This window comes from Schistocerca nitens, chromosome 11 (assembly GCF_023898315.1).
Source record: "Schistocerca nitens isolate TAMUIC-IGC-003100 chromosome 11, iqSchNite1.1, whole genome shotgun sequence".
In the NCBI taxonomy this organism is placed as follows: Eukaryota; Metazoa; Arthropoda; class Insecta; order Orthoptera; family Acrididae; genus Schistocerca; species Schistocerca nitens.
Window position 1 is genome coordinate 46464876 of NC_064624.1, and position 21569 is coordinate 46486444.

General features: G+C 40.5%; 1 protein-coding gene across 7 annotated transcripts in view; it reads right to left on the bottom strand.

The window, feature by feature from the left end:
• Nucleotides 1–21569, bottom strand: part of LOC126213285 (zinc finger protein 665-like) — a 115413-nt gene that overhangs the window by 16961 nt on the left and 76883 nt on the right. For 6 of the 7 annotated variants that reach the window (XM_049940952.1, XM_049940946.1, XM_049940948.1 and 3 more), the window contains one exon: nucleotides 15288–15325. In XM_049940952.1, coding sequence (XP_049796909.1) covers nucleotides 15288–15325 — 38 coding nt within the window. Of the gene's footprint in view, nucleotides 1–2409; nucleotides 2481–15287; nucleotides 15326–21569 lie in introns of all 7 variants that reach the window. The other variant, XM_049940951.1, reaches the window with a different exon arrangement.

Sequence of the window (21569 nt, forward strand, 5' to 3'; positions counted from 1 at the left end):
TGTTAAGCTACTCCAACACATTTAGAATACCCACTTCTAAGTTACTCATATAGGCAGTTATTCTTAATTAGAATTCTGGAATACTTTGCTTTTCCTGTGAAGGAATTGATAAAATCCGTCTTCAGTAACTCGCTTTAGTAGCACTGCCGTCAACAACTTTACCACTGTTATCGCGCAGTGAAGGTATTAATGCACCTTGTCAATTGTATATTTTACATACAACCAGAATTTCTTTGCGTTTTCTGCAAGGTTTCGATACAGAGAGTCGTTCTGGAAACTATTAAAAGCCTCTCTCATTGAAGTTTGCACTAAATTTCGAGCTTATGTAAAACTTCGCCAATCCTGTGGATTTTGCATTCTTTTAAATTTGGCACGTGTATTTCATTGCTTCTGAAACACTGGTCTGACCTGTTGTGCGTCAGTACCACTTATTAATTTATTTGATATGTATCTCTCAGTTATTACTTATTTTACTTTAAACCACATCTGCACTATGCTTAGAAAGACTTATCTGAAGGAGGCGAAACTCTCTCTTTGGGATGTGTCAAGTGAATTTTTATCTGCTTTTTCAAGGGCATGTATTATGCGTTTATTTTGGTGAGTTTTGATGTTATAGTATTCACTCTTGTGAACTTTTCATGGCTCAACAACATTGTGGTCACTAATCCCTGTACCTGTTACGCTACCTGTTTGGCCATGGTTATTAAGATGTCAAAGATGTTTTCTCAACCATTTACACTTTCAGTGCGTTTCTGAATTCACTGCGCAAAATAATTTTCAGACACACCATTCAGTTCGGTTTTCGGCGACGTTTTATGCCAACCACTGACATTGTATTTTCGCCAATATATCGAGGGTAGACGAAAGTCCCCACCAACCCTAATTCTACGAGTGGCATAACTATTTCAAATGACAAGTTTTCTTTGAACTGTTCAGCATGTTTCATCCAAGGCAGAGCATTGGTGAAGGGAACTTATTAATTTATTCCAGTTTGTAGGTGTAAGCTCCACCCGTACTTATCATACTGTATAGGCTTTCACAGTCAGCATCCCCATTAGTTAAAACTTATGGCCTGAGAGGCCATGGTCAATCTGTAAAACCACTACTTCCTGACGTTTCGTTACCAATTGCGGGCAGCAGTGAGTCAATGACTGGCTGCCAGGCTATGGGGGTCCCAACATTGCCTGTCCACGATTTATTTGGCTCTGAGCACTATGGGACTTAACATCTCAGGTCATCAGTCCGCTAGAACTTAGAACTACGTAAACCTAACTAACCTAAGGACATCACACACATCCATGCCCAAGGCAGGATTCGAACCTGCGACCGTAGCGGTCGCGCGGTTCCAGACTGAAGCGCCTAGAACCACTCGGCCACAGCCGGCCGTCCATGACTTATTTCCAGTATGATAATGAGTTTCACGGACAAACAGAAGGCGTGGCCATGGGCAGCCCTCTGAGTCCAGCTGTTGCTAATCTTTTAATGGAATTTTTTGAAGAGTAAGCACTGCAGTCGGGCACAAAAAGACCTTGAAAGTGGTGTCGGTACGTGGATGGGACTTTTGTGATATGGAATCATAGTAGAGAGGAACTGTACGGTTTCTTGGTGTATCTGAATAGTGTTAATCCAAAGATACAATTTACTATGGAGAAACACAGAAATGGCAACTAGATTTTTTGGACGTATCAGCAATTAAACAGGCAATGGGATTCTAGGGCATAAGGTGTATACAAAAGAAACACACATCGACTATTACCTCCATAAGCATTCGAACCATCATCCCAGGAAGAAGAGAGGTGTCATTAAAACATTGGTGGACAGAGCTAGTAAGTTTATTTTCAAGTTTATCTAAATCATTTACGAATGCCTGTTAAGAAAAATGGATACGCCGACAACGAGATCAAGCGAGCACTTCATCCCAGAAGAAAAGTATGTGACAACATGCAGCAACAACTGTCAGCTGGAAAAGTTTTTCTTCCATTTATTCACAATATTACGGACTGTATTGGGAAATTTTTGGCCAACCGAACACAAAAGGAACTGTAGACTGGGATATACCGACAAATCAGCTGTACCGAAACATGTTTTGAAGGAAGGTGGTCATGAAATAAAATTTAGTGAGACAAGCGTGTTAGCCAGAACATCGATTATTATGCACGTATGTATAGGAAAACTATAGAAATTCTGGAACACCACAATGATTTCAACATAAAAGGGGACGGCTTAAAGTTAGACAGGATATTGTGGTCGACTTTGTTCCAATGATGCGACAATCGATTACATTCATTCAAGAATAATGATGTTAGTCAGAGATAGACTTATAGTCTGCCCCACGTGACATATGTTGGTGCCCTCTATGCACACTATATAAACGGGAAATCCATGGCCTGGCAGCCATCGTTTACTCACCTCCGAAGATGTTGGCTGCAGTAGGCAGCGAAACGTCAGGAAGAGGCAGTTTTACAGATAGACCATGACATCTGAGATCAGAACTTTTAATTGATCGCTACCCTTAGTACCTCACAGGAGCTATCTACTTAAATTTTACTACAAGGTAAACTACACCATCAAATGTATTTCATCTATTCTTTGTGAACATGCTTAGGTCTCTTAAAAAATTTCAGCTGAACTTATTTAAATACCTATAACGATTTGAGATTCAGTGCTTTCTGTTAGCACTTTGAGCCCTCGTTCTTTTCTAATGCAACTACAACAATTTACAGCTACGATACTTACTGTGTTGTATCTACCCTCTTTCGGTGTTCTACTTGCAGCCTTTGAAACTGAAGCATTTCCTGCACTTACCTGAGACCCTGTAATTTAAAAAAAAGCCCAGTCCCCTCTACACATCCGCATACTTGTGGAACTGCTTCCTTTGTGTAGTTGACTCCTGAGCCATTTAGCTGAATCCGTAAATCCACCACCTTCTGACGCTAGTTGGGGAATCTGCAACCTACACAGCTGCAGAACTGTCTGGGACTCTGATTCAGCCTTCACTCCACTCTGTATAAAAGAACCACCTTCAGTTCTGCCCATGATGCTTCAGATGGTGAGCTCTGCCTTCATCTCGCACACAAACTGGCAGTCTATACTAGCCAGTCACCTGAAACCTGAGAGAACCTCTTCCAATCCAATGTGGCACATATTGTTAGCACCAACGTGAGCCACCACCTACTGCTGGCTATTCCATGTCTCTCACGGCATCCAGAAGCACCCATTTCTTATCTGTAAAGACTCCTCCCAGTATGCACATTGGATTCCTTCCCCTCCTATACAGTCGTTTCTCTAAATGGTGCCATTACACACCTAACACCGGAGCTTCCAATCACCAGTAATACTACCCTCTGTCCTGTCTTGCACACTGAGAGGCTTTCTCTGGAACATGGCATGCGACTTCATCAGGCTCATGGATTTCATGAGCCATAGACAGAAATCAGATTGTTCATCAGACGAACTTAGCAGGCTCTCCGATCAGCAACATGGAAATTCTTTCACTGCCACCCACACGCTGGAATGACTTCCCACTCGACCACAAGTAAGAGGTTCAAATGGCTCTGAGCACTATGGGACTTAACATCTATGGTCATCAGTCCCCTAGAACTTAGAACTACTTAAACCTAACTAACCTAAGGACAGCACACAACACCCAGTCATCACGAGGCAGAGAAAATCCCTGACCCCGCCGGGAATCGAACCCGGGAATCCCGGTGCGGGAAGCGAGAACGCTACCGCACGACCACGAGCTGCGGACCAAGTTAGAGGTCAATCTCAGTATGGGCAGTACCCAAGGTGACCGCAGCAGTGGACCAATTGGTGGACAACACTACCTGGAGCTGTGAGCGAAGAATCACCAACTTCATTCACATCTGAACACAGCAATTACTATATCTGTCCATACCAGAGTTGGCATGGTAAATAAACAGACATATACGAAGTATAGGAGTTGAAGGTAAGGAACACAGACAATACTGCTGCTACTATGAGAGCTTCCACTGGATTGGGCGATCTAAGTGCTGCAAGTAACACAAAACAGAGGAGTGATGCTATTCAGCCAGTGGTTCTATGGACCACACAGTTTATAAAGCTTATAAATGTGCCTGATAAATACACACATGTGCACAAAATACGGGATTTGAAGCAAAATAACAATAATAATACCATTACAACTATAATAGTAGTAGATGTCGCGAAAATATACTTACAGCAATTGATAAATAATTCGCTCACTTGTGACAAACATCAAAGGATAAGGACGTCAAGTCATGCATCAAAAGTCCCCATTGTGAGCCAATTTAAGTATTAATGCTGACGAACAGAGAAAATGAGCAATTAAGCTTCTAACAAACACTATATGCTTTCCTTGAAGCAAAGGTGAAGTCGTTGCAGCAGCAGGCATCTGGTGTCAACATAATGCTGTTCAATCAAAAAATGGTTCAAATGGCTCTGAGCACTATGGGACTCAACTGCTGTGGTCATTAGTCCCCTAGAACTTAGAACTACTTAAACCTAACTAACCTAAGGACATCACACACATCCATGCCCGAGGCAGGATTCGAACCTGCGACCGTAGCAGTCGCACGGTTTCGGACTGCGCGCCTAGAACCGCGAGACCACTGCGGCCGGCGCTGTTCAGTCAAACCTACTGTTTGAATACCAGTGGGTGTAAGCATGTTACTGTCAGTGTAATATCGAATAGGAAGTTCTAGTAAAAGGAATTTCTTGAAAACCATCGATTTCGTGATGACAAAGTAATATTCGCTTTGCATCAATGACATTGACAATGCAATGTCTCAAAGCAGATGTCAGCCTTGTTCCACAGAAAAGTTTGTTCTCCCCTGATGTTACCAGGTGATCATACCATCTCTGTAGGGGATAGAGTTGGTACAGTTAAAATATTTAACAACAGAGGGAGCACAGATCTACAGGAGCTGATTTTTAACATTTTAATGAAATGTGGTACAAGGATGAGCTAGAGTGTTGGCAAAGATGGCAGTCACATATTCTACAAGTAATTTACTGTTGATAGCTTGCCAAAATCTTCACTCATTGGAAACTACCATGGCTCGACTCCATGATGCATTCTGTGCATTGATGGAAGTGGAAATATATGAATCATCATTACCAGATGTGGGCACTGAATTACGATCTAATTTAAGTTTGTTTATATACCCAGCTGTAAGCAAGAGTTTATAAAAACCCTCCATTTCATTACAATGTAAATAAACAGTTACCACTATAACCAAGTGGACGAAACAGTCTCACCACAAGGGTTTTTAAATGATTGGTCCTGCAGTGATGAAGGTAGAAACCTGAAGAACGAGACGAATGGGCCATTACTTCTTGATATTAGAGATGCTTTGGTTATTGGGGTTTCATGCTGCGGAAAATAATTATTTTTTACACTGTTGACATATCCTGTGGGAGTCCACTTAGAGCAAGTATATATTTTTCAAAAATTCTGTTTCAATCAAAATATCAGCTACTGCAGGGGATTTTGCATGGAGTTAAGGTCCTAACATACTAAACTGCCAGCAAAAGCAGTGATATTCCACCACCTGAAAACGTAAAACCAAACAGCATATTCATTTTTGGCAACATCTCTGTGGAAAATCAGGATATCCACCGACATTTCTGCTTAGCTCGCCACATGGAAGTGAATATAATTTATTTGAGTGAGACATACTTAAGCATACCAAAGCTGTTGGTCTGGGATGCACCAACCTCATAACAATCGAACAGGACAATCTGAATTTAAAGCATATTTTCCAAGTACATGTAGGAACTGACATGGCACTCAATGAATTCGTTATATGTGAGGATTGCTGGAGTAACTCTCAGTATAGCTTGCTGGTTACAGATGAAACTACTAAATTGAATGAGAGTCAAAACTTCAAAATCATTCTTCAAAAAGGCAGTGCACCAAAACGCACCTGTCAGTATATTGTACACTATGTACAAAAATGGTTCAAATGGCTCTGAGCACTATGGGACTCAACTGCTGAGGTCATAAGTCCCCTAGAACTTAGAACTACTTAAACCTAACTAACCTAAGGACAACACACACATCCATGCCCGAGGCAGGATTCGAACCTGCGACCGTAGCGGTCACGCGGTTCCAGACTGTAGCGCCAGAACCGCTCGGCCACCAGCGGCCAGCCACTACGTACAAATTTACACATGTGTTGCACATTCATTCGGAAGATGCAAAGCACGTGCGTTTGACAAAAAAAATGGAGGTAATCAACAATAAAGTAATGGAACTGAATGTCTTGTCAAGGAAGGTGCTATGAATGGTGAGGTGTTGATTGCTCAAATTCAGCAATATGACCTGTGTGTCAACGAGAAAATTGAAGGAGTCAATGTAAAACTAACGCATATGTGGAACAAGAATGTGGTAGCTAAGGCACTTCACGCCCATCACCACCGACTGTCTCAGAATATACGTAAGTTGTAAATTGTCTCAAAAATGGATTAGTATGCAGCAGCATGTTGTCAAAGAAGTGTAATGTTAAAAACTGGGGTGTGGAAGACAATTTGACAGGAGTTACTTTCGTGAAAGTTGACAGGCTGAAAGAGCTGTCATGGACTATGGATGAAACCAGAAACAGGAGGAGGAGGAGGAGGAGGAGGAGGAGGAGTGCTGAGTTAAGAAAGAACATATGGGGTCATCAGGGCAAAACCGTATTTGTTAGGTAAGCACTCAATATGTTTAACCAAGAAGGCAATAAGAATTGGGAACAAGGAATTTGAAAGATTGCCTAGGCTGTTACAGTTAATAATTTTGAAAATGTCGACTGTTAAAAATATACCCTGAAACTATAAAAACATGTGGTCCAATATCACATACGACCAACGCATGTAAAACCCCACGAGGATGAATGGAAGTCTCATAGAGCGACAAATACAGGATTTTAACTGAACCAGCATTAGCAGCTCCACCTAGTGCAGGTAAAATAGTCGAAGTTCGGCCTGAAACACTAAACAGTCTACATCTAGAATATATAAATTATGGTAACTAAATGGAATCATAGATCGATTACGACTGTTTACAGCTTTAGCTGGTGAAGAGTTTGCAGATCACATGAACAAAATATTATCGATCTTACCTGAGCTATGAAAATTATGCATCGTCGAGTAAGTGTGGAGAGAGTTGTTCATGAGCTTTACAGACCTGCATGCAGAATATATCTGATTATACGAGGAATGGATTATGCATGGCAGGCTGATCTCTTGGATATGCAAAACTACTTACAATCAAATAATGGCGTCAAGTACGTTCTCGCAGCCACAGACACATTCCAATTCCGCTTGGGCCTTACCTTTGAATGTAAAGACAGAGAAGGAGGTTTGAGAGGTTTCTGAACAGTTGTTGCAGACAGGACTAAATCGACTGTCTATCAACCTTGAAGACATATGATGGAAGTGAATTTTATGATAGACATTTCAAAGCAGAATTCGAATTAAGTGGGATAAACCACTACTCAACATTCTCATATTTGGAAACTAGTATTGCCAAATGGTTGAACTGGACCATCAAAAATGGAATGTGGAAGCAATTTAATCTTCAATGTATGTGCAAATGGCTGAACATACAGCCAAAAATCATTGACGAGTATAATCGCATTGTTCACCACAGAATTAAGAGCAAACCTATTGAAGTCACAAAGAAATTACAGGAAAGCTTTGAACCCATTATGTTCCTCATAGAGCGGGTCATATGATGTCAAAGGAACAGGGCATTGATGAAATGGCTTAGTTTCTCATCAAAGCTCAACAGCTGAGTGAACACCCACAATTTGCTATGTAATTCGAAAAGCAGAGCTGAAACCATGCAGTAGTGTGACATGAGTGCTACGAAACGTATCAACAAAGTTGGAGGTGGTATTCTCGAGAATCTGCCATCAGAAGTGTATATCTCTAGATACAATTTCTGTGGAGATGGAAAAAAACTAAAATAGCACCTAGCTTATGGTGATAAGGGCTTTAATGCATTGGACAATGTATACAAAGTGCACATCATTGCCTACACTACAGACAAAGATCACCGTATTGCAGAGCAAATATTCATTGATAAGGCTACACAGGTATGTCAAGGAACAGATATTCATGCAGCACAAGCTATTTCTGAATATGTGGTTGATAAGGCAATGTTTGCTCGAACTTAAATTGGGTACTGGACTAACCTTCAAGCATTACTGAATTCAGTTCACTGTATACTAAAGAAGAGGAAAAGCCTATGGGATATTTAAAAAATTTGTGACAGCTGCAAACGGTGCCTTTAGGCAGAAGGAAGGAAATAATGTGGTAAAACGCCCACATTCCTACAAATGTCAAAGACAGCTGGTGGAATAATTCTGTTTCTGATACCTGCATTTGCTGGGCTGTCAGCTACTGGTTTCATTAGCTAGGAGAGCTGATATAATTCAAGCAGTACAGAACGCCCGAAAAAGCGAAAAGTAATTACAAGCAGCTGAAAGGCATAATATGACCTTAATAACACAGATCTGGTTAAACTCGTCAGCAAACTTAAAATCACAAGATTTTACAGCGTGTTTATAAAGGATACATTGCCTAAGACAATGTTGAAATCCAAGAAACATGGAACTGTCAATTTAGATGTTGTTTGGGGTATGGAGTTCTTGGTGATTTAAGGCCGCCTGAAGAACTGTGTTGTCACTTCACCAATAGGAACCAGCTGATGTACAATGCTCGACGCTACCATGACTTCAGTTCATACCTCTGAGGTTATTTCTGCATGATATTTTTCCCGAAAACAAGCATAAAAACAAGCAGTATGCAAGTCTCCACGTCATTTGAATCTGCGATGTACTTATGTTCACACTAATCCTAATTGGTTTCAATTGAAAGCAAACTACTTTCCTCCAATATATGTGCATGGGGTAGCGATGTACAGCATTGACTGGCTGGAAACATACGACAGCATAGCTAACGTCACTGAATTAATAATAAATTGCATCTAGAGAATTGGGAAGTTGTGTCAATACCTCTTGGCATTTACAACACTGACAATTCATATGTATACTTGAAACGTTTTGTTAAGGGATTTGAGGTATGAGGTGAAGGCAAACGTTAATATGTTTAAATCAAAGATAGAAACAAAACACATTGCGGACCTCAGTCACAAATATTTAATAGGATGGCTACTAGGTTTCTCAGAGCGACAAGTGATGGTGCATAATACTGATAAAATTTTTGAGTTATCAACTGGTGAACCAACTGCCAGTCAGTACAATGCGTGTAGTGTAATATTGTAAGTAATTTTGTACCTCGACGACAGATTACTCCATATTATTTATGCATTTTTCCTATAGTGAGTCTTGCTTATAAAAGTGAAGAAAATGACGTCCACAATGAATATGAGCTGCTACATGAAGCCAAGGTGGCGAAAGGTTCACAACCATGAGGAATGTGGCAGGTACTGTGAAGTTAAGCTGCAAAGCAGAAGCCAAAAGTGAACTCCACGAGGTAACTGAGATGAATGGCATGACCCATACTAGAAGATAAGGGAGTCATGGAATAAGAGGGAATAAGATGAGTGGTCAGGCGTGAAAGAGAAACGGCATGCCTATCCACTGAGGAGGACATCATGCCAGTATGACTAGTTGTTCAGCATCTTTTGCATAGACTCTCAACCGGGCTCGCATAAAAGCCACCAGTGGTGAAACATATTCTATGATGGTGGAGTGTGTTAAGACAGCAAATGATGAACAGAAGTGCAGAGGAATGAACTAAACACCCACAGTCTAGTTATGAATGGACATGGGATTTAAAAAAAAATGGAGGAGGGTGGTCTGATCCACTCCCCTGGAAGCACCACTTAGGAGATGTAGGACACTGAGGAACTGGGTACCATGTACAGCCAGGTAAGAATACATGGGAGGACCAAGTAAGTTTCCTATCAGATATTAGCAACAGGAATTTTCAAGTTTCAATGAATGGAAGAACGAAAGGTGCAAGATGTAAAGATGGTGTAAGAAACTCATTACGCAGCCAAATATTCATACAAAAGGTTTTGGCAGTGGAAAACACTCGTAGCAGTTACTTCCGTACAATTTCTGGGAGTATGTGTATGGAACGATTTGAAGTGGAATGATCATATTAAATTAATTGTTGGTAAGGCGGGTGCCAGGTTGAGATTCATTGGGAGAGTCCTTAGAAAATGTAGTCCATCAACAAAGGAGCTGGCTTACTAAACACTCGTTCGACCTATACTCGAGTACTGCTCATCAGTGTAGGATCCGCACCAGGTCAGGTTGACAGAGGAGACAGAGAACATCCAAACAAGAGTGGCGCGTTTAATCACAGGGATATTTGGTAAGCATGATAGTGTTACGGAGATGTTTAGCAAAATCAAGTGGCAGACCCTGCAAGAGAGGCGCTCTGCATCACGGTGTAGCTTGCTGTCCAGGTTTCGAAAGGGTGCGTTTCTGGATGAGGTATCGAAAATATTATTGCTTCCCCCTACGTATACATCCCGAGGAGATCACGAATGTAAAATTAGAGAGATTTGAGCGTGCACGGAGGCTTTCCGGCAGTCCTTCCTGCGAACCATATGCGACTGGAACAGGAAAGGGAGGTAATGACATTGGCACGTAAAGTGCCCACCGCCACACACCGTTGGGTGGCTTGCGGAGTATAATGTAGATGTAGAAATTTGCCAATTGGATTTGCACTCAGGTGGGGTAGGAGTCGGCGCATGGATAGCACACAGGAAGTGATCACTTGAATATGTGTCAGAGAGAGTGGGTCATTCCAGGTTGATACGGCGCGCGCCGCTATCATGTTATCTTGTTTAGAGCGCGCACTATAATCGATATAGTTCGCTGTTCTAGTGCGGGTGGCGCTCCGGTGGTGATTTGCTATTATGTCGCCGGCGTGTGTTCGTGGTGGCTGCCGGAAAGTGAGAGGGTAGTCGGTTTCTGGATATTGCACAGAACGTGAAGTTCACTCTGCCTGACCTGCTGGTGACTAGCGCTAAGGTGGTTGTACCTTGCAATATGAGCAGAGTGGTCTGGGGCGGATCAACTCGCCGCTGTGCTGGCCATGCGGTGGTGATTAATTGGCGTCGGTGTACTTGTTCTGCCTGCCTGTCCGATGTGGAGGGCCGGTGGGGTCCTGTGATACTCTGGCCCGGAGGCAACTAGTTGCTAAATTTTGGAGTCGTCTGCCAGGTTACGGTGTGAGCTCGGTTGGCTCGTCAGAATTTCCGCTGGAAGCTCCAGCTGCGGTTTCTGAACTTCATTCTGATGTGGGACGGTGTTATTGGAAGTTTATGCTGTGTGTGTGTGGCACATTACGATATTCATTGGTACTAATTTATTTGCTCAACTGGAGTATCTTTTGTTTATACCGTGGAGTGGGTCATTACCCACCTGGTCTGCTGAGCGTAACCTTTGGTGGTGCCTGTATGTTCCTTTTTGAAGGAGTTGCGTTCATGTATGGTATATTTGGCATTTGACATGTTAGGTTAAGTCTGCCTAAGGAAGGCGGTTTTGGACAGTATACGCATAGTGAATTACTTCTGATTAGTATATATGGTCTTCTGAGACCTGAACAACACGATCTCGTCAATTTGGTTTGTGTCACAGCATTTAGTGGTATGTTCCGTATTTTTATCTCACTGTGTTATTATTAACTTGGTGGAATAGTCGCATTTGGTGTTGTTAAGGCACTTCTAAGACTGTGGTTTGACTATTCATGTGCGCTTGGCATTTATTGTTTTGTTTATTAAGATTTGTGTGTGTTGGCTTCTGGCACCTGTTAAGAGCGCCTGCGTTAACGGCGCTGTGGTTATCATGTGCTGTCGGGATGTTATATTGTTATTTTATTTTTGAATTTTATCTTGTGTTGATATTATCTGTCATGTGATACAGAACATAACCAAGGTGCGTAAGTGATGGGCAGTTGTGGGAGGCATGTCGGGGAGCTCTCCGCATTTATTTCTGGGACTGTTTCTAGTGGGAAGGCTCTGAAGTGTGAGAGCTCGATTGTCTGTGATTGCGTTTGGAGTTTCCCTTGCCCTTTGGTTGTATCAAATTATTATTTTGTTATTATATTTATCGGTTGTGTGTTGCGCTTCTTTTATTTTATGGTGCCAAGTGCCATTATCTTTCTCAAACTTCTTTTATATAAATGATTTTAAATTGTAATGCCAAGTTAACTTACTATTGGATCTTGGTCTGTGGCGTAAAATCTTTTAAAGCACCATAGTAATTTGTTCTTGCAGAAAAAATTTCTCTTACTTTATGGTGCCAAGTTGCCATTATTATTACTGTTTTTTAGTTTATTGCTGCTCTTAATGTTTTCCGATTTTATGGTGCCAACTATCATCATTCTTAAAGGTTTTTGTAAATGATCTTAAGTTGTATTGCCAAGTTAACTTATTATTGGATTTTGTATCTTGGCTAAACTCTAAAAGCTGTTTGGGGATTATTGGGTGGAAATCCTTGGATAGTTGTCCTATAAGAACACACATTCCAAAGATGACAGGCGAGCTGGACAGTGCAGAACGAGAAGTCCAAATGGTAAGATAAGAAATGTGCATGGAATCTGAAAGGAACGTGGGTGCTCTAGTGGTAAGAGATGATTCAGAAGGTCAGCTAAGAGGGAACCTCTTGGACAGGTTCTCTAAGAGCCCCAAAGCAGATGGTGGGCAGTGAAGTTGCCAAGCAGCAAAAAGGAGTGAGGGAGCTGACCAATGTGCTAGAGTAAGTCCGACTTGGTAACAGCAAATGATGAAGAGGTGTAGATGTTGCAAAGAGAAAAGGTGAAATGAGGAAGGGCAAAGCTGACTGCAACAGCTAGCAGTCGCATGTTAAATGAGATGGATGGTCAGCATGGCTCCCACATGAGGTGGAATGCTGTCCTTGGGGGTAAAGGTCACAGAGGACCAGAAAGAACATGAAAGGTCAAATGGGTTGTGAGGATAATTTTTTTCCTTGGAAGCAGAAAACAAGCGGACACTGCAATTCCAAGAGCAGCTTTAAGCCCTCCTGGGATCTAATGCCATGAATTTTCCATTGGAGAAGTCATAATGGGGATTGGGGAGGAGGGAACAAATGAAGATTAGTCACCTTGGTGGCTGCTGAGTGCCAGCCTTCAAAAATCCACTGTTACAGGGGGAAGAGGCTGGAGAATCCTGTTCCATGAGATCAACAAACATATTGGCACTCTCCCTGGGTCAGTCTGAATTCCACGGCAGAAAATCGGTAGGCAGTGGGCACCAGCAAAATGGAGGTCAGCCAGGTAAGGGTACACATGCCAACACCACTGACGTGGATCTCCAAGTCAGGGAAGGAGAAGACCATTTGTTTTTGTTATAGTTCTTAGAACTTTCTAGTTGACAGATGAAGAGTATGTTTTTAGCTGTAGAAAGTCTTTGCAGGAGTATTGCTTTTGTCCTTTCAGCCTGACAGTTGTGTAGCACGTGATTTCGCCACCAAATGTAAAGATCTGATTCCTTGTTGCGTAGCTGTAGTAGGAGACAGAGATGCTATTGTGACCTGTGTGATTTCACTACTGAAACACTGACTTGAAGTTGGAAGTCTTGGTGGGCATATCCTCCATTACGGACGGCATAGCAAAAATGGTACTGTAAATGCCAGATGGTAAAATGCACGGATTTTGACTAACTAACAATTGCAAGTGACAGGGTGGGGTTTGGTGGCCTTCAATCAGATCTCCTGGATGCTTGCTCATTAAGACACTTGGGATATTCACGGGATTACAATTGATACAGCAGAGAGGAGGCGAACAGCTGCCCTCGTGAGCATCTCTGCCAAAAGTAACACAGTTGGCCATGTTTTGACTGGATACACGTTTTATTATAATGTTGACACTTGTACGAACGCATCTGGTTTGGAATGTATGGTTGGACTGTGATTACTTCACAGCCTCCCTTAATCTTTGAGGCAGAAACTACTCGAGCAAATGATAGAAAATGAGTGCATGTGGGATTTGCAGCTCATGGTCGTGCAGTAGCGTTCTCGCTTCCCGCGTCCGGGTTCCCGGTTTCGATTCCCGGCGGGGTCAGGGATTTTCTCTGCCTCGTGATGACTGGGTGTTGTGTGCTGCCCTTAGGTTAGTTAGGTTTAAGTAGTTATAAGTTCTAGGGGACTGATGACCATAGATGTTAAGTCCCATAGTGCTCAGAGACATTTGAACCATTTTTGAGTGCATGTGGGCATTAAGTTTGCATCCATCTTTTTCCTAAATGAGAAAAATTTCACAGTCTCCAACTGCAACACCTTCCAGAATATGGCATGCATTAACTGTAGCAAAGAAATGACCCTCTTCAGTATGTGATACCATGAGGAACCAAGGTGCATTTGGGAGGGCCTTCAAATCTATAGCCTCATTCTGTTTATGTTTATGTTTAGTAGACACACGCTAAGATGGTGATTGATACATTGCAAAAGAATCCCCCATGATTGCCAACATCTCCAATGGCATGCTTTTTCCAACTGGGAACCCCCTCAGAGGGGGATTCACCCACCGTAAATGATTGTTCGCACCTCAGGTCACACCCCCCAAACTCCTGACAGAGGGACCAATTGGCATTTGGGAAGGTAACAGCTCAGGCACTCACCCTTCTGGGCCTGACCTGTATCAAAGGGTACATGAGAACCCTACCCGTTGACCTGGAGCTGCCAATTATGCATTACCTTGTCACCTGTAATGTGTCTAACGAATGGGACAGCCTTCAGGAACACACCAGGATGAAGGAGAGACAAAGAGAATGAGGATTCACCAGTTAAGTCTTCACAGCCTTACTGAAAGTGGCACCAGCTACTTATATTTCTTCTTGATGGTGGCCTGTAAACCACTACAAGCTTGTGCGTTACCTGAGCACCACTGTGGCACTGCATTGAGAGAGGTGTTCAACACTATATTCATTAATCTGAAAGGCTGGGAATTAGCTCCAATTTTTGGATATATAGCCATTCACCCTTTCTTCTAACTTGTTCTACTGCAGTATGATATTAGCTTGTGCCCATCAAGATAAATCTGTTGAATTTAAGTGATTTAATGTGACATTTTGCATTAAACAAAATACAGCTGCTGATATGCCACCTGAACTTTTATTTTCCTGTATGGATATCAGACATTTGCTCTATTTATCTAGGAATAGTCACATAATGGTTGTTGCAAAGAATAGTATTAATGAATCATTACAGTAGTGCATTTTATAACTGAAGTACTCTCACAATTAATAAACAAAAATTTATATTTCTGAAAAAGTTCTGCAGTGAATTATGAAAACTTACCTTGCACTATCAGATGCACATCTTGTTGAGGTTTCCACCTGAAATATTTGAAGAAATGGCCAGTAATTTACAACTGATGAGACAGTAAATACATAGAATTCTATTAACGCCCACCAACATGTGATTGGTCCACAAAATGCTGTATGTTAGGCTTGAAAATATCATTAAAGAGGACATGATAAACTGTTGCAGTTAATGGAACAGAATGTTAGTAAGAATTCATTCTCCATTTTCTCACTGTCTTCAGTACTGTAAATAACTACACAAGTCAGTAATTTGGTTGTAGCCATACTTCCTACTAGACACTTCACAAAGGCAAGTGACCAATAACATCTTTAATCTTTTATGCACTTACACTTTGTGTAAAATTTTCTTTCACTTTTTTTCCGTTATGAAAACTGCCATGCAATGACAGATGAATCCATCATCGTAAGTGACACATTTGGACCTTTGTGCTCTGGGCAGCCCAGACCAACTTGCAGAGGTGAGGAGTGACTCCTAAACCCAACCTTAAGTTCACACCCAGAACTACATACAGGGTTGGACCATTAAATATACAAACATTAATAAATATTGGCAACCTCCAAATAGTTTCACACATTGTAAATGGACAAGTTAAAATTGGCATTACAAAATATCACATTCACAGATGAGGAAATACCACAATCAGAGAACTGTAGATTCTTCACAGAGAACACTTGGAAGAAATTCGCGAAACTACTACAGAAATAGGCTCTGCATTCATAAATGGCAATTATGTTGCAAACGGTACCAAATTTTTTGGGAGGACAACGGTTCAATCCCACACCCGACCATCCGGATTTAGGTTTTCCATTATTTCCCTAAATCACTCCAGGCAAATGCCGGGATGGTTCCTTTGAAAGGGCATGGCCGACTTCCTTCCCCATCCTTTCCTAATCCGATTAGACCAATGACCTCACTGTTTTGCCTCTTCCCCCAAACAATCCAAAATCCAAATTTTTCATTACCTCCAGAAGTCTCTCTCCCTGCAATAATTCAATATTTGGGTGAGAGGTACACAATAATTAATGCACATGCACCAATAGATCAGGATAACAATGCAGAAGGTAAAACAGTCCTCAGAACAACGTTGAGAAGCATCTGATGAAGTTCCAGAGGAAAACATACAGATTTTATTAAACTTTTATCCTCAGACTGGCACAGAATGGAGATGAGAACATTATCTGCCCAAACTGCTATTAAATGAATTTATTCACAACTGGAATTTTGACTGTTATGCCATTCTCAAGTGACAGCTTACTATGAACTAAGTCAGTGTTATTAAATGTCATGCCTAGTGCTTGGGGAGTTGATATTAAGATGTGCAGTATGACATGACTTTGATAGAAATTAGTACATGAAGTACTACCAATGTCTAGGCATACAGATTACAAAGACTCCCATCTTGTAAAGAAAATGGAATTTGTAAACATGGTTAACACAAAAGTATTACCTCAAAAGGAATTATAAAGGATTCAGACATCACACTGAGCTACCACATGAGAATTGTACAACTGCCAAATTAATTTTGAATAAGTACATTCCATATCAGTCCTGGTAGAAAATGTTTTCATTTATGAATGTCTGCCTGACTAGATGTAAGAAAAAAGGAAAACTGCAAAGAAAAAGACATTTAGCATACACCACTAAAAAGATACGAGGACATCAATAATATGATTTGAGAATATCAGACAGAAACAAAGCACAATTCCAAAAAGATGATGAATTCCGGAGTCAGACATAGATATATGTTGAAATTGACCATTACCACTGAATAATAAAAGTAAGATTCCTGGCCTAGAATAACTGATAACCATGTTCACATATGATTCAATGAAATTCCATGAAAAGTTCAAGGAGACAACAGCAGAATTCTAAAATACAAGATATATCAGAGATGGCTTAGGACAGGATGGTCCTGTGATGGCCAAATTGATAGAGGACTAAAGGAGCAAAATACTATTGGAATACATCTGTAACATTTTAGAAGGCTTATGACTATCAAGCAAGACTGCTTTATTTCAAAATTCTTAAAGAATCTGAAATACAGAAGACAACACGGGTCTTCTTAAAAGAACTACAGCCTCATTTGAGATAAGAACAGACTTTAGCCAAGGCAATGTACTAACTCCATTCTTCTTTCAGACTATACTAGAAAAGTGAATATTGAACAGATGGAGCTGCTCTCAGAATCTACTACCAGAAGTTGAATACTACTTGGTTAGAAAATTGATAATGTCAAAATTGTTTGTTCAACTTTTGTAGATAATTTAGCAATGCTGACAATGTAGAGAAACCACAGAACAGAGAGAAAGAAAAACAGTAGGAAAAGCATGACTACTCGTCTCCTCTGATAAGCTGCAGTGAAGCAGTAATGGGTAACTAAATACGAAGTGTGGGAGGGTCAGGGGAAGACAAATTTAAGGATCTATGAGAAGTCATGTAGCCAAATGGTGGGGAAAATGGGACCACAAGAGGAAGACTATAAAACATGGACTCTGCATTTCAATTAACAGAAGATGTTTATAGTAAAAATTCATTCTCCAAAATTGCAGAACCTCCAACTTGCAAGGTAGTCATTTGGCCAAAATACACATCTGTATCACACAGAATACACATCTGTATCACAATTACTAATTTTAGAATCAACAAAAGATAGTGAAAATTACCAAAAAGAAAAGATATTAGGAAACAGAAAACCACCACAAACATTTAAATTCAGAAACAATACAGAAGTATAGATAAATATGTAGGAAAATAACTGGAGACAAAATTTGGCACACAAGGTTAATGAGTCTTAGCATACTGAGAAGAAAAACTGTGTAGCAGTACTAAAACCATTAAAAAATCTCAATGCCTTACAAGAGTGCACAAAGACCTACAAGAAGCTTGTATAAATTAGCAAGATATTTAAAACCAAACCAAATACCGAAACAGGATTGAGTTGGTAAATTCTCCACAGCATAACAGTTCCAAAAAGACAAGGTAGAAACCGAACGTCAGGTGCGTGGAAAGAAAAATGTGTACAGAAGAAGGAGTAGCATAAATAAATGTAAAACCTTAGCTGGTCTGTAATTTATCAGGAAAAAAATTGTTCCATATTTGTAGTACCTTCTCAGTAAAGCATAGCGATCATATATGTACTGCAAACAAGTTGCAGCAAGCAGCTCAAAGAGTCTCTGCAAATAACAGTATTTGGAGTGTTTTGCTAGGCTACAGCAGTGATCAGAAATATTTTGCAGTGGTGTTGTTATGCTGTCAGTACTGCTTGCATGCAGTCACAAAAGAGCAATGCATTCAAGTGTCACTCCATCAAGAGCTGCACACTGCTGTGGTTACATATCTAGTGAACAAATAAGATCATACAACAACAATATACGTATGTATTCCTTTAGCTCGAAAGTTTGTAGCTGCCTGTATGGTATGGTATCCAGTAACTACTATGACTGAGGTATTCACTCAGTGATTGCTTACTTGCAGGGAACTATAAGTATAGCAAAACAGAACACTCGCTTGATGTGAGACAAGCTGTTTTGCATGTCTTCACGATTGGGAGTACTTCTAGGGACTATGGCATGTCACAACCACAAACAAGTGTGCACAGTCAATAGCAAAAACATGAAACAACAGTAACCAATAAGCCCAGGTCAGGTCATCCCTGAAGAGAGAGGAGGAAGGACAGAGTGATTTGTACGCAATCAGCTGGTGTTCCAAGAGAAATATCTCAACAAAGCTTGTGAATCTCTGTAACATGTTCGTTGCAATGGTGCATTTCTTCTGCCAATTGAATCCAATGTTACCAGATAGAAATAGATTTCCTGCAGCATTGAATATATGGCCATTTTTAAGGCAACTGGGAATTTTGACTGGAACACTGGACTTGTTATATTAAATTTGAGTGTAACACACCTCAATTTTGGAGGCAATTTTTTGAAGAAACAAATGAATTTTATAAACTACAATATATGGTATCAAGTCTTTGTAAGCACCACTGGAAATTAATTTGAACAAATAATGAAGGTAACTGAAAATCTGTCATGCATTCAAACTTTCAAATATTATACATGAGATAGTAATGTGAATCCACCATCAAATGCACAGGATTGATTGACCCTGAACATTTCCCATTTAACATTGAAACATGAAAATCTATACATTTAATATTTTGCTCTGGTGAACTATGTTCCTTCTAAGTCAAGAGAAATGCCGATAACCTACTATCCATTGGGGTTAGTTTCCTGTGAGAAAAGGTCGACAACTGTGAGGCAGTATTTAAATTCACATTCATGTAACTTTTGCACTTGAATCTTTAAGCAATTTTTGGACTTTCCCAAGGTCAGTGCTATGATGGCAAGTAGAATTTTTGTCACTCATTTAAACATAATCATAAACTCATTGACAAACAAAAGATGAATGCGGTCAAAATTAGTGAGGGGCAGCAATAAACAAAGGATGCAACAAATCAAATATTCTAACTTTGCTGACTGATCTCTCAAAAAATCAGTTGCATAGCCAACTGCTAATTTGTCACTTTCCAGCTATAAAAAATTATTCACAAATATTATATAGAAAAACACTAAAATTGAATTCAACAGTACTATTTCAAACTGTACAACCCAACTTCAGGAGTTAAATAGAGCCCTGTATAGTTTTTCATTAATTAATTTTATAAACACTGATTACAATAATGCTAAATAGTACTACATGTAAGCCAAAACTGCTACAAGCATAAACAATACATCAAACTGTACAGTGAATACATAGTTTGACTGGAACTCAACTGGATCCAGGATATCTACAATTTGATTAGAACTACTCAATTAATTTGACCAGAGCTAAATGTACTCCACAATTCCATACACCAAAAGACAGCATATTTTACATTACACCCTTATCCTTATCAAATGTGTATTAGATACTATTTTTGACAAATTAACTATTATACAGTGTGATCAAGATGTGCCAAGTTCAATTGGTTGTAATTCAAACTTGGTAAGTGCTACGTAGTAACCTAAAGCACCATGTAAATGAGCAGGAAATTACAATCTCACCTGATATGACACGTTTGTTTGTATAGAAATATTTCCTTGAGTTTAATTACTGTAACAGTTGCATATGATGGCAATTTATCATGTTTTCACTGATAATTAATGTAATATTTATCTCAGAATGTTTTGTAAGGTTCTAAAGTGACCAGCATGGGAAGATGCTTATCTCAAGCCAGGCTTCACAAAATCCTCACCAGAGTACCAACTAATCCAGGAGGTTAATTGAGGAAGGACGATGGGGAAAATACAGAGACAGCACATGAGACACTGGAACTGCTCCTCAAAACTCATTTTCCTCAATATGCTCTGGCGGATAACATAGAGCAGAATGCGACCCCTGAAAGACAATGGTTCTCAGGCACTCAAAGAGAGGACTGGGAATCAGCCAAGGAGTGTGTCAATTTCAGTAAAATCCAATGGGCGGTGGCAACATTCTAATCGGTCAAGTCACCTGGTCCAGATGGAATGTTTCCAGCTCTCTTAAAACAAATAGGAGATAATCTTATAAGAGTCCTCTGCATGTTATTCAGGGTTAGCCTAGCAGTGGGAGTCATTCCCAATGCCTGGAGGGCAGTGAAGGTTGTCTTTATTCCAAAGCCAGGGAGAATTGATCATACGAAGGCCAAGGATATGAGACCAATCAGTCGAGTTAATGTACATGCCGGGGAGAGGAGGCTAACTAGGGCTCCTCTACATTCAAACTAACACACATAACCAGGTAAATCAAGTGAGACAGCTCTCCAACTATTTGTTGGGAGGGTGGAGAAAGCACTTTCTATTCAAGAAACAGCCCTCTGCATCTTCCTGGGCGTCAAGGGGGCTTTTAGTAACACAACCTTTGATTCCATGGTTAGGTCAACAGAGGTGCATGACCTAGTGACCACTATATGTAGGTGGACTAGGGCCATGCATAGTGGAAGGTGGGTAGAGGTCACATGATGAATGAAAAAATAGTAATTAACACCACTAGAGGGTGTCCACAAGGAGTGTTGTCCACTTTATTGTGGAATCTACTTGAGAACGAACTCATTGGGGAACTAAATTACAGACAATGCTTTTGCCATGGATACGCAGATGACCTTGTCATAGTAATACCCGGCAAATTTGCTGACACAGTTAGGAATATGGCACAAAGTGCACTGGACATTGTGCAAGACTGGTACATTACATAGGACCTAAACGATAATCCTAACAAGACTGTTGTGGTACTAAT